We start from the raw sequence: 13,150 nt of genomic DNA, 5'->3' as shown, positions 1-13,150 counted from the left end.
AGCTGTAAAATCTATTCTTCAAATAGTAGAGAGAGAACCCACTCCTAGGGCAAAAGAGCCACTATTTAACCGACAAAAGGTAGTTTTGCCATAGTTTCCTCACTCGGATCAGCTATCTGATCATATGTGTGAAGCATGGAATATACCTAGTAAAAAGTTTCAGCTGCCTAAACGCTTGATTTCCTTTTACCCTCTTTCAGCCACTGATTGCACTAAATGAGACGTTCCCTCTGCAGTGGATTCCCACGTGACACGCCTAGTTAAGAATGCTACCTTGCCTATCCACACTGCAACCTCCTTAAAGGAGACTACGGATAGAAGAATGGAAGCTTGCCTAAAGTCTATATACTCTGTGGTAGCCCGCCGTATTGTTTGGCTTCACTCATGGAAAGCAGATTTGGACTCTAAAAAGGCTTTGCAGTCTCTGCCTTATTCTGGGGAGATCCTGTTTGGCCCAGAATTGGACAAGATTGTGACTACCTTGGCAGCTTCCAAGACGTTCTTGCCCTCTGCATCTACTACGCAGGCTCTGATGTCATCCTTTCGTCCCCAAGGAAAATCTAAAGGTCAGTCCTTTCCACAGTAGTCGGCATCCAATAAGGTCTCCAAGCCTAGGACCAAACAGACCTGGACTTCAAGACATCCAACTACCAAATCTGAGGAACAGGCATTTAGCCTGACGGGGGGGGGGCCTCTCCCTGGGGCTCCCAGGGTGGGAGGCTGACTTCTTCAGTTCGCCCAGTTCTTACGTCAGACCACCGCAGACGCCTGGGTAAAAGAAGTGGCCTCCCACAGACACGCCCTCTCATTCCTGAGGCTGCCCCCCTAGCAGTTCTTTTGCACAGGACCTCCATCGGACCCAAGCAAAGCACTGCTCCTCCAGAAGGCCATTCAGTCCTTACTGCTCTGGGGGTATTAATTCTGGTCCCCTCATCACAGAGAGGGAAAGGTTATTATTCTACCCTTTTCTTAGTTCAAAAATCCAACGGGTCTCATCGGCCTATCCTCAAGTCTCTGAACAAGTTTATTAGGGTGCCCAGGTTTTGTATGGAAACCCTACGCTCTATTGTCCTGGCTATGGAGCCTGGGGACTTATGATGTCTCTGGACATGTTGGACGTTTACCTACATGTACCTATAGCGCCTTCTCATCAGCAGTATCTCCGGTTTGCTGTCCTACAGCAACATTAACAATTTCAAGCACCTTTTGGGCTTTCTACAGCTCCTCGGGTCTTTACCAAGATCATGGCAGTTATGGCGGCCTATCTTCATCGTCAGGGGATCAGACTGCTCCCTTACTTGGCAAGCTCCCCAGAAATACTTCACTGCCATCTACAAGTAACGTTTGCCTTTCTACAAATGCACGGTTGGCTGATCAACTGGAAAAAGTCTTCCCTGTCCCCTTCTCAAAGAATGCTACATCTGGGAGCCTTCCTGGGCTCTCTGGCTCAGAATCTTCCTGACAGCAGACAAAATCTCTGTATTACAACACAGAGTGCGCAGACTACTCAACAGTCGCCGAGTGTCAATTCACTCTGCAATGCAGACCTTGAGATCCGTGGTCTCCATCTTCAACGTGGTGGAGTTTGCTCAATGTCACTCCAGGCCCCTACAACACCTGATCCTCTCCAGGTGAAACGACTGCCTCATCTGCTCAGATCCCAGAAGATGGGCCTGTCTCTGGAGGTTCGCCTGTCCCTATCCTGGTGGCTACAGAATTCCCACCTAAACAAGGGTCGCCTCTTTTGGATCCCGGACTGGGCATGCCTAACATCGGACGCAAGCCTCCGTGGGTGGGGCACAGTGACTGGCCAGCACTTGTTCCAAGAATGCGGGACTCCAGCCGAGGCGATCTTACCAATCAACGTCATGGAACTCCGAGCACTTTACAAAGCCCTCACTCTGGCTCAGGATATTCTTCAGGGCAAGCCAGTACAAGTACAGTCCGACAACGTCATGGCAGTGGCCTACCTCAATCACGAAGGAGGCACTCTAAGTCGGTCAGCAATGGCAGACCCTGTCCCGCATTCTCACATGGGCCAATGCCATCTCCGCAGTGTTCATCCCAGGGTTTCTCAATTCGGAGGCGGATTTCCTCAGCCGTCACGACGTGTATGCAGGGGAGTGGTCTCTTAATCCAGAAGTCTTTCAGCTCCAAGTGGACAAATGGGGTCTATCGGACGTGGACCGTGTGGCCTCACAACACAACCACAAACTTCCAGTGTACAGGGCTAGGATGAGGGACCCCAACGCAGACTTCATGGATGCATTATCTGTGAAGTGAACCTTCCATTTGGCGTACCTCTTTCCTCCAGTCACCCTTCTGCATCAAGTTCTTTGGAAGGGCACGGTCCTGTTTGTAGCTCCGGCTTGGCCCAGACACCATTGGTACTCAGATCTTCAAAGTCTCTCCATAGACCTTCCTCTTCGACTTCCTCTACGACTTCCTGTTGTCTCAGGGTCCCAATCTACAGCCGGACCTGGCACATCTGTCTTTAACGGCTTAGCACTTGAAACATCCCTCAAAGGTCTAAAGGGTTTTCTAGCTCTGTGGTCTAGACCATGCTCAGATCGCGTAAACTGGCCTCTGCTAGGATTTATCACCTGGTGTGGCATACATCGTTTCTATTAGCACACCACTGGAAATATGACCCTTCAGGTTTTTAGGGTTTCTAGAATCCTTGCCTTGCTTCAAGTTGGATTGGATCTCGGACTCCGCCTAGCCTCTCTGAAAGTGCACGTCTCTGCTCTGTCCATCTAGTTCCAGCTCAGAATTGCTCCTCTACCAGATGTCCACACCTTCTACGAACACAACCTCCCTTTGTCCCTCCTGTGGCTACATGGGATTTGTCAGTGGTTCTCCACGCACTTCAGGAACCTCCATTCGAACCCCTGGATTCAGTAGATGTCAAATGGCTCACTGTGAAGACTGTTTCTTCTGGCTATAGCATCTGCTCGTAGGGTACCTGGATTTAGGGGCACTTTCCTGACGCTCCACATTTCTAATCTTTTATCCGGACAGAGCTGTTCTTCGAACACGCCCTGGCTTCCTTCCCAAGGTGGTCTCTCATTTCCACCTCATTGAGATAATTGTGGTTCCGGCCTGCCAATCACCAAACCTCTCGGCAGGTGAGGCCTCTTTGGATGTGGTCCATGCTCTGAGGATCTACGTGGACTGTACTAGTGCTATCAGGAAATCGGACTCCATCTTTGTCCTATATGATTTCCAAAAGAAGGGATGGCAAGCTAACAGACAGACTCTGGTCAGATGGATTTGCATGACTTTCTCACAGGCTTACACGCAGACTGGCCTTCCTGTGCCGGCTACAGCATCTGCTCATTCTACTCGCTCTGTGGGTCCTTCGTGGGCAGCCCGCCGTGGTGCGTCTGCCGAAAAACTATGCAAGGCGGCCACGTGGTCTTCTGTCCACACCTTTCTTAGGTTCTATGCCGTCGATACATTTACCTCTCAAGATGCTTCCTTCGGGTGCCGGGTTCTCCTCTCAGCTCAGGAGAGTCACCCTTGAACAACTTGATTTGGGACATCCCCATTGTCTCCCTGAAGAAGAAAGGGAGAGTTATAGTAAAACTTGTTAACTCTCTTTGTTCGAAGTCCATAGGGTCCACATGGCACCCACCCTGGCGCACCTGGCTTACATGGTTTTCTTCTCTTGGTCACTTGATTCCTTCTCTGTTTGAGTATGATTCTTCAATGTACCAGTCTTCCTTCTCTCCTATCCTGCTCCTGCCTTGGGCTTGTTAACAAAACTGAGTTGCCTTCAGGCTGTGGGAAGGGTATAGGGGGAAGGACCGGAGCATCCTGGGATTGAAAAAAACTTTGCTGTTGGTGTCCGATCCTCCAACTATCACCTACACCCAATTGTCTCCTTGTGGACCTTATGGACTTCAAAGAATGAGAGTTAACAAAGGTAAGTTTTACCATAACTCTCCTTTTCTTAATGTAAGCATTTAAAATGGAATTGAAGTTGTATATGTGCCATTTTAAGATTTTGAGTGATATTATGACAAACCACTTTAATATATCATTCCCGTACAGGTTGAGTCTCCCATATGCAAAATGCTTGGGACCAGGGGTATTTTGGATATTTGAAAATTCCATATTTCTACTTCAGGGTCCATAGGGTATCCACAGGATACCTTGGGTATAGGTGTGACGTCAGTCATCGGGCACCATAGAGTTGAGCTTTCAGCCTCCCAGGATGCACTAGGGTCCCCCTCCTATACCCCGCCCCCGAGCCAAGGCACCTCAGTTTAGTTTGGTGCCCGGCCGGAGTCGGGTGCACCTGTTGGAGTGGGGGCTAAGAAGAGCCCCTAAAGTTTTCCTGCATGCAGCTGTGGCTGCACATCTGGATGTACAGCATGGACAGTCAGTCCTGACGTCCATGCTGTCTTCCCTACACCCCCGCCGGTACAAGAACGCCGGTACCGATCCGGGGATGCTGGTGAGCATCTGGGGTCACAGCTAGCGGTGACCCCAGATGTTCCGGACCATGGCCGGAATCAAGGGGGACAGCAAGGTAAGCAGCGGGGTCCTGCGGTGGGTCCCCGCTGTTACATGGTCCAGAGTCCCCAGGCAAGGAGCTCCCTGGGGACTGGCTGCAGCGTGGAGCCAGGTATATAACCTGCGCTTCCACTACCCCCCTGGGACAGCGGACCGCAACAGAGCGGTAGCGCTGCGGCGTCCCGGGGGTTAAATGCATGCCAGGGGAGCGCGCCTTCTCTGTCTCACAGCCGGCGCCTCCCCCGCTGCACACAGCCCTCTCTGCAACACGCCGACTGGCCCGGTGGCAGCGCTCCTCCCCCAGGCCAGCCTCCTCTCTGCTCCTCGGCGGCCATCTTCCAGAACGCATGGTGAACGCTGCTGGAAGCCTGGACGGAGGCATCGTGGTCTGGGTCCCCCCGCATACCTCTCCTCCGCTGTGGTCAGGTCTGTGTATGCAGCGCTGTGTCCTACCAGACTCTGTGTCTGTGTAGTTGAGTTATCAGCGCTGGTTAGTGCAGGAATTGATTTTCTTTGCATTGTATGTGACTGTGCTAGCGCTGCTGCCTGTACCTTCTATTTCTGACTGTCAGCTTTATTACTGTCCCTGTTCTTTCTGCTAAGCCCTTGCGGTGCGGTGCTGCAGGGTGGTCTCTCGCCTTTTTAAAAACAATTGGTGAGAGGGGTCACATACTTTGTACCATCATGTCTGAAAGTGATTTTCCTCTCCGGCTACAGTGTACTACGTGTAAAGTACCTTTAGCGGAGGGGGAGGGTAGCGCGGAGGGCCTCTGCCGGCAGTGTTTGTCAATGGCGCGGCCTATTACGGTTACAGCACCGGTACAGGAGCCGCCCTGGGCTTGTTTCCCTCAGGCGCTTACAACCTTAGTGGGCCAGTTAGCTCCGCAGCCCGCGTTTACGCATATGGGTTTGTCCCAGCAGTCAGTGGTGTCGTCACCCATGCAGGGTTTCCCAAGACAATTGGTGGTACCCCGCAGTCTCCCTATTTCCCCTCTCCCGGTATCTCTGGAGCCAGTCTTCGGGGCTGGGGAGCAGTTTCGGGTCCACACTTGTTCCAGGGCAGGTGGACTCCGACAGAAGCGGAGCTTCCAATAAATATCTTGGAACTCCGTGCGGTCTTCAATGCCCTCCAGCAGGCACATCGGGTTCTCCAGGGTCGCCCAGTGCAGGTCCAGTCGGACAACACTACCACCGTGGCTACATAAACCGGCAAGGAGGAACCCGAAGTCGGGCGGCTCTCGTAGAGGTGTCTCGGATCCTGGTATGGGCGGAGCGCAATCTTCCGGCCATATCAGCTGTCTTCATCCCGGGAGTGCTAAATTGGGAGGCGGACTTTCTCAGTCGCCAGGACGTTCATCCGGGGGAATGGTCCCTGCACCCAGGCGTTTTTCAACTGCTGGTGGACAAGTGGGGTCTTCCAGAGATCGACCTCGTGGCGTCCCGACACAACAACAAGTTGCCGGTGTACGGGTTTCGCACAAGAAACGAAGAGGCGTCTCTGGTGGATGCTTTGTCCGTCCGGTGGACGTTCCGGTTCGCTTACCTGTTTCCTCCGGTTTCCCTTCTTCCACGGGTGATCCGGAAATTCAAACAGGAAGGAGGGACTCTCCTGTTGATAGCTCCCGCGTGGCCCAGACGGCACTGGTTCTCAGACCTTCAGGGTCTGTCCGTGGACAGTCCTCTGCGGTTGCCGCTACGACCGGACCTTCTGTCGCAGGGTCCTTGTCTTCACCCGGACCTGACTCGGCTGTCTTTGACGGCGTGGCTGTTGAGACAGCCATGTTGAGGTCCAGGGGGTTTTCCAGCTCTGTTGTGCGTACCATGTTACGAGCTCGGAAACCATCTTCCGCGAGGATATACCATCGCGTGTGGCATACGTTCTTCCAGTGGTGTCGACCGAGAGGGTATGCACCGCGGGAGTTTCGTCTGTCTCGGATACTCGCCTTCCTACAAGCGGGACTAGATCATGGGCTTCGCCTTGCTTCTTTGAAGGTACAGGTTTCGGCCCTGTCTGTCTGGTTTCACCGTAGGATTGCTACAATCCCGGATGTGCGCACATTTATGCAAGGTGTTCTCCGCATTCAGCCACCCTTTTTTCCACCTGTGGCGCCTTGGGATTTGGCTGTGGTCCTGAGGGCTCTCCAGGGACCGCCGTTTGAACCACTGGGCTCAGTGGATCTTAAATGGCTAACAGCTAAGACTGTTTTCCTTCTGGCCATAGCTTCGGCCAGACGTGTTTCTGATTTAGGGGCTCTCTCTTGTAGACCCCCTTTCTTGATTTTTCATGGGAACAGGGCAGTGCTCTGCACTCGGCCTGAATTTCTTCCCAAAGTTGTTTCCCAGTTTCATGTTAACGAGGAAATAGTTGTTCCGGCCTTTAACTCACCTGGCCTTTCAGTGAGTGAGGCCACTTTGGATGTTGTGCGGGCCTTAAGGACTTATGTTGACCGCACTTCTTCGTTTAGGAAGTCGGAAGCCTTGTTTGTCCTCTATGGCTTCCGTAAAAAGGGTTGGCCTGCTTCAAAGCAAACTTTGGCAGCCTGGATCCGTATGGCTATTTCTGAAGCTTATCTTCATGAAGGTCTGCCGGCTCCTCCTTCTTTGAAGGCTCATTCCACTAGGTCTGTGGGTCCTTCGTGGGCAGCTCGACGTGGTGCCTCTGCAGTCCAGATCTGCAAGGCTGCTACGTGGTCCTCTGTCCATACCTTTGTGAGGTATTACAGGTTTGACACCTTCGCCTCTCAGGATGCTTCCTTCGGGCGGTGGATTCTCCTTTCAGCACAGGAGCGTCCCCACCCTTAAAGGATACTGCTTTGGGACATCCCCAAGGTATCCTGTGGATACCCTATGGACCCTGAAGTAGAAAATATGAGATATGGTAAGAACTTACCTTTGTTATCTCTCTTTCTACGAAGTCCATAGGGTTCCACAGGACTCCCGCCCTGTCGCACCTGTGCTGCAGATGGGCTTTGCTCTGGTCACCGGTTTTTCCGTCTCCCTCTGGTGAGAGTGTGATTCTTGTGTGTATCCAGATCTTCTTTCTCTCTCTTCCTTCTCCTCCTCTGGCCTAGGGCTTGGTAACTAACTGAGGTGCCTTGGCTCGGGGGCGGGGTATAGGAGGGGGACCCTAGTGCATCCTGGGAGGCTGAAAGCTTAACTCTATGGTGCCCAATGACTGACGTCACACCTTTACCCAAGGTATCCTGTGGAACCCTATGGACTTCGTAGAAATAGAGATAACAAAGGTAAGTTCTTACCATATCTCATATTTTTGGAATATTTGCATACCATAATGAAATATCTTGGGAATAGGACCCAAATCTAATCACAGAATGCATTTATGTATTATATACACCTTATACACACAGCCTGCAGGTAATTTTATACAATATTTTCAATAATTTTGTGGCCTAAACAAAGTTTGTGTATATACATAAAATTAATTTGTTTCATATACACCTTATACACAGCCTGAAGGTGACTTTATACAATATTTGAAATACTTTTGTGTCTTAAACAAAGTTTGTGTACATTGAACCATCAAAAAGGTGTCACTATATCAGTCATACTGAAAAAAAAAAATCCGTATTTTGGAATATTTGGATATGGGAGACTCAACCTGTATTTGTAATTCACAAAAATAATTATATATTCGTTTATATACTTGTATAGCTTGTTGATGTAGTACTCAACCAGGGGTGTATCTAGTGATCCAAGCGCCCCTGGCAATGTAATGGACTGCCCCCGACCCCACCCTATGCAGTGCCCCCAATAGTAATCCCCCCCTATACAGTGCCCCCAGTAGTAGTCCCCCCCTATACAGTGCCCCCAGTAGTAGCCCCCCCTATACAGTGCCCCCAGTAGTAGTCCCCCCCTATACAGTGCCCCCAGTAGTAGTACCCCCAGGAGTAGTCCCCCCCTATACAGTGCCCCCAGTAGTAGTCCCCCCTATACAGTGCCCCCAGTAGTGGCCACCCCCCTAACTTGCCCCCAGTATTGGCCACCCCTATACAGTGCCCCCAGTAGTGGCCACCCACCCACCCCCTAAATTGCCCACAGTAGTGGCCATCCCTATACAGTGCTCGCAGTAGTGGCCACCCCCATAAAGTGTCCCCAGTAGCAGCCATCCCCTATTTCAGTGTCCCCCCTGTAGTGCCAGGGTTACACACACAAAGAACAAAAAAAAAATCAACTTACCTGATCCCCGTCACTGACGCGACCGCCGCTGTCCACTTTCAGTCCCGGCCGCTCTTCTTCTGGATGGGAGAGACGTCACGACATATGACGTCTCTCCCATCACATGCTGCAGGGGGAGGCGGCACACGGAGCTCTTTAGTGAGCTCCAGCCGGCTCCCTCCGCGTACGACACAGCAGCAAATGAGAGTCTGTCTGACTCTCATTGGCTGGCTGCTATTACAAACACACAGCCACCGATGGCGGATGTGTGTTTGTAAACTGTGTAGGGCAGACCGCTATCACTGCGGTCTGCCCTATACTTGTGGGGCTGGGGGACTTGTCCAACCCTTGGCTACTGGTGGCACTGCCGGGCGGCGCCCCCCCTTTGGTCGGCGCCCCTGGCGAGTGCCATCCTAGCCAATGGGTAGATACGCCCCTGCACTCAACAGATATCTTTGTCTTCCTCTCTATTTCACTGTTCTGTCGACTATAATAGAAGTTATATTGTTTAATGTTTATTTTAGTCATCTTTGTTAGATTTATTTATGAAGAACGCATATTCACATCATTAAAAATAGCAAAACTAGACTTTTGCTCACTTTGACATTGATCATTTTTGGTAAGAACTGCATCTATATAAATTTCCTTAGGTCTGTCCTGTCTACAATGCATTCGGAGTGGGAGTCAGGGTACGTGCTGGAGGCGCTTGTCATCCCCTGCAATGGCTCCCACTGCAATGAGCGACAGGACAGACCTTAGTCTCGCCAGAGAGTGGGAGTACCTCCCAGGAACAGGTAAGTATGCAGCCGCAGGGGACAGAGTGGAGCATCAGGCAGATAGGTCGGTAGGGTGGGACAGAGCAATGGGCAGAGAGGAGGAGGGACAAAGTGGAGGCTGGGGTGGATCAGCGGACAGACTGAGGTGACCAGGGATATGCCTGGTCTCTCTTTTTTGCTTATTATTAGGGGTTTTCAATATGGAGCGAAAACGTCGTTTCTGCGCTGTTTTCGCTTGGATGACGTCACTTACGCAGCTTTTACTTTTACACCGTATTCAATTTGAAAACTTTTCGCCGGTGCGAAAAGTATATTGCATTTGACCCTGCGAAAAAGTATCACCAAGGAATGGGTGGCGAAAAAAAGTGCAGAATTGGGGTTTTGGGGTGCAACATTTTGGAAACCACCCTGCAACCTTCAGACAGTCCCCCAAAGGTAAACTGTGTCAAAAAAAAACCTCAGGAGACCCCAAAAAAAGCACTTTCATTTTGGGGGCGAAATAAAAAAATTGGGGGGTTACAAAGTTAAAAGCTAGTGAACTACAATCTAGGGGGGTCCCCAAGTATGCCCCAGGTGGTTTTTTTCATTGCAGGTGTTTGTGGCAGTTGGATTTTTCATGTTTTTTAAAACTTCACTTTAGCAAATTTTAAATATGCTCACCCCCATTTTCAAGTACCCCAAATTTGCGGTGACTACTTATTTTCTGCAAAAAACCTTCTTAATACTATTCTTCACCACCTTCCCAAATCCCCAAAATAGCAGCTATTGAGCCCGTTTAAAGACTCCAAAAAACTTCAGCAGGGCTAATCGGGGGTATCCAGAGTGATCCCCCATGTCAGAGCATCTTTTTGGGGGTGTTAGGGTCATTTCCCCAAAAATCAGCGAAGTTTTTGCTGATTTCACATACGCCGGGTGCCGTTTTCGACGATTTCATATTGAATACGGGTATAATCGGGGGCGCGCCCGATACTTTTTCCCCGGCAAAAGCTCCGATGTGCGGCGAAAAGTTCAACCCGCATAGACGGCGAAGTTTACGTTTCATATTGAATACCCCTGTATATGTTGATGTGAATAAAACATGGTTAATTGATAACATATAAATATATGCTTTGGATGGTCAGTTTTAAAGTTGGACAAGTAACATGGATAATTAAATCTGAAAATTGCCAGCACCACACAAATTCAAAAAACATGTGAACTTCGGCACTGTTGTGTAGTCAAACATTTCAATTCAAATGTATTTTTGTTTTCTAGTCATCAATGCAATGATTGATCCAGATGGTTCTCTCGATGCCCTGAACTTAATGGGATTTGGCACCCCACTCCCTGCAGCCCAGACAAAGCCTAAACGAAGCTCCTCAGTGCATAACGTCAGTTCATCTTTATCAACCCGATGTCAAGCGGAAAGCAGGACGAGTCGACCAAATATCGTATTAGTATCCTCCAACTTGGATGGTGTTGAATCTGATCCTGATTTTAGCATTCATTTTAATAGGTTCAACCCTGATGGAAAAGAAGATTCCACTTTACACGAATAGCACTGTTATATAAATCTTCATTTATAATACAAAAATGCAAATAAAATCAAGCAACAGTGACTCCAATTCTATGTATACAAGTCTTATAGTCTTGTACAGTTGTATACTACACAATTAAAAGACGTCCACTTTTGGGCATGACCATTCAAACCCCAAAAGTTGGAGTCCTTCTCTGGCACCCCTATATCAATACTGGAGGTTCCCTAACAAATTGGTCATCCTCAAAGGAGGGCCCATTGGGAAGAGCTGGCCTCATAGTACATTGGGTCTAACTTCAAGAGTGACAATACCACAAACATAATTTGTTCTGAAAGTCACACCACAAATAGTTATTACGCTTTGTATTACCGATCTTATTAAAAGACCAATATGCTCAAAATGTATATGTATGTATCTTGTAGGAATATGCTTTTATTTCTACAGTGAAATTTACATAAACTAAGAATCAAATATAGGTCCTGTGTGGTTAATATTTGCATTTAATAGTGTTTCCAAGTACTCATCATATAGAATAATACACCTCACTACCAAACATACCCATATAAATCTAATGCTCCCACTCAACTATGTACTCTATAAATTCAAATGATCTACTTTATTACATATTACCACTTGTTTTTATGGTGGATCAATACGAACAATGTATATAAAACTGTTTTAAGACTATTTTTGGTTTGTTATGAAACCTTTTAGAACACAAATATAATGTAGTGCAAAACGCTAAAAGCTTGTCTAGGCCGTGATTCACTACTCAAATCATTTTGCAGTATGTTTAGAATACAGTAATTTCCTATTGTGCAAAAGGTCCTGAATCCAGTACTGTAGCAGGTCAGTTTACTGAAAAAGAATTCATTTATAATCTTTGTACACTCTAGGGGATTTTATACCAAGTTGTTATTGCAATTTTGAAACTTCATTTATTTATAGGTTTTTTTTTTTTGTTAAATCATCCCTTACACCATCTTGTTATCGCACAAAAAAATATTACTTTCATCAACACTTGTGCCTTGGTCATCTCAACAAGTTAGGATTTTTTTTCCATGGCCTTTTACACTTCTGTATATATTCATAATAATTTGGCATAAGGATAAATGTTTGCAGCATTAAATTCTATTGGAACTCACCTGAGCAGAGCAGACTTCATAGTGAAAATTAAGCTAACTCCGGCGGTATGGAATACATATATCACCTTCCTAAATGCAGCATCCCAGTTTATTTATGGGTAGCATAATAAATTTCCTGCATGAATACATATATCCAATTCATGGCCCGAGTTAAGAAAAGTGTAAGGCACAAACAAGTTATAAATGTATCACTTGCTTCATTACAGCCATAGAAATAAAACAATGGGTTGCAAAGGTTTCTGTGTAATTCTTTAAAAAGGTATCAACAAATGAAATATAAAGCTTTATTAGCTGCAAATTAAGTTTTATTTAATTTGTGTTAGGCATTTCCATTCAGTACACTGTTTATATATCCAGTGTCTCGTTTTGTTATAAAGCACATCATTTTCTTACTGAACTGCAAATTACTTTTATTCACCAGCTTAAAATTACAGTAGTTTCCTTCTGTGTGTGTGTGAGCAGGAGGACCAATCACAAGCCACCTGCTAGGTACACACTTGTCCAATCCACTGCAGATCAGACTGTTTATACAATCCCACTGCAGGCTCGCTCGCAGAATCTACATCCAATTCTCACTACTCACTTATCCAATTTTTCAGCAGACCTCCAATCTGTGTCTGCTGAAACATTCTGCTGAAAAAATACATTCGGTTGTGCAGGAAAGGGGATTTCTTAATGAGGAATTTAATTATAATGGTGAAGAGGGGGAGGTTGACAATTAATAACCTGATTATTGGATGGGGACAGAATTTCAGGTTTCAAAATACAATGGCATGGGGTTACCCCCACAGAGTCATAACCAGCCCTGGGCTCTTTAAGCTGGCCCTGGTTCAAAACGTGTAGGGGTCCTCCATATTTCATGAGCCAGCACCAGGCTCTTGGAGCTGGCACTGGTTCTAAAAATACGAGGAACAAACACTGAATGTTTTAATAATTTAATTTGCTGCACCTTCATCTGGCGGGCGGCGGCCTTTAAGCACTTTCACATAGCGGCTGCCTCCCCCAGGTCTTCCAC

The 13,150-nt window shown here is 47.9% G+C and overlaps 1 protein-coding gene across 4 annotated transcripts in view; it reads left to right on the top strand.

Annotated features, from left to right (window-relative positions):
• CEP170 (centrosomal protein 170) overlaps positions 1 to 12,513 on the top strand; it is a 149,042-nt gene extending 136,529 nt beyond the window's left edge. For all 4 annotated transcript variants that reach the window (XM_088448981.1, XM_088448980.1, XM_088448978.1 and 1 more), the window contains exon 18: positions 10,728 to 12,513. In XM_088448981.1, the coding sequence (XP_088305107.1) occupies positions 10,728 to 11,011 (284 nt within the window). In that variant the 3' untranslated portion in view covers positions 11,012 to 12,513. The remainder of the gene's footprint in view (positions 1 to 10,727) is intronic.
• The last annotated feature ends 637 nt before the right edge of the window (positions 12,514 to 13,150 follow it).

Source organism: Taudactylus pleione, unplaced genomic scaffold, assembly GCF_031769625.1.
Source record: "Taudactylus pleione unplaced genomic scaffold, aTauple2 ptg000473l, whole genome shotgun sequence".
NCBI lineage: Eukaryota > Metazoa > Chordata > Amphibia > Anura > Myobatrachidae > Taudactylus > Taudactylus pleione.
This window is presented reverse-complemented; position numbering and strand designations above follow the sequence as displayed.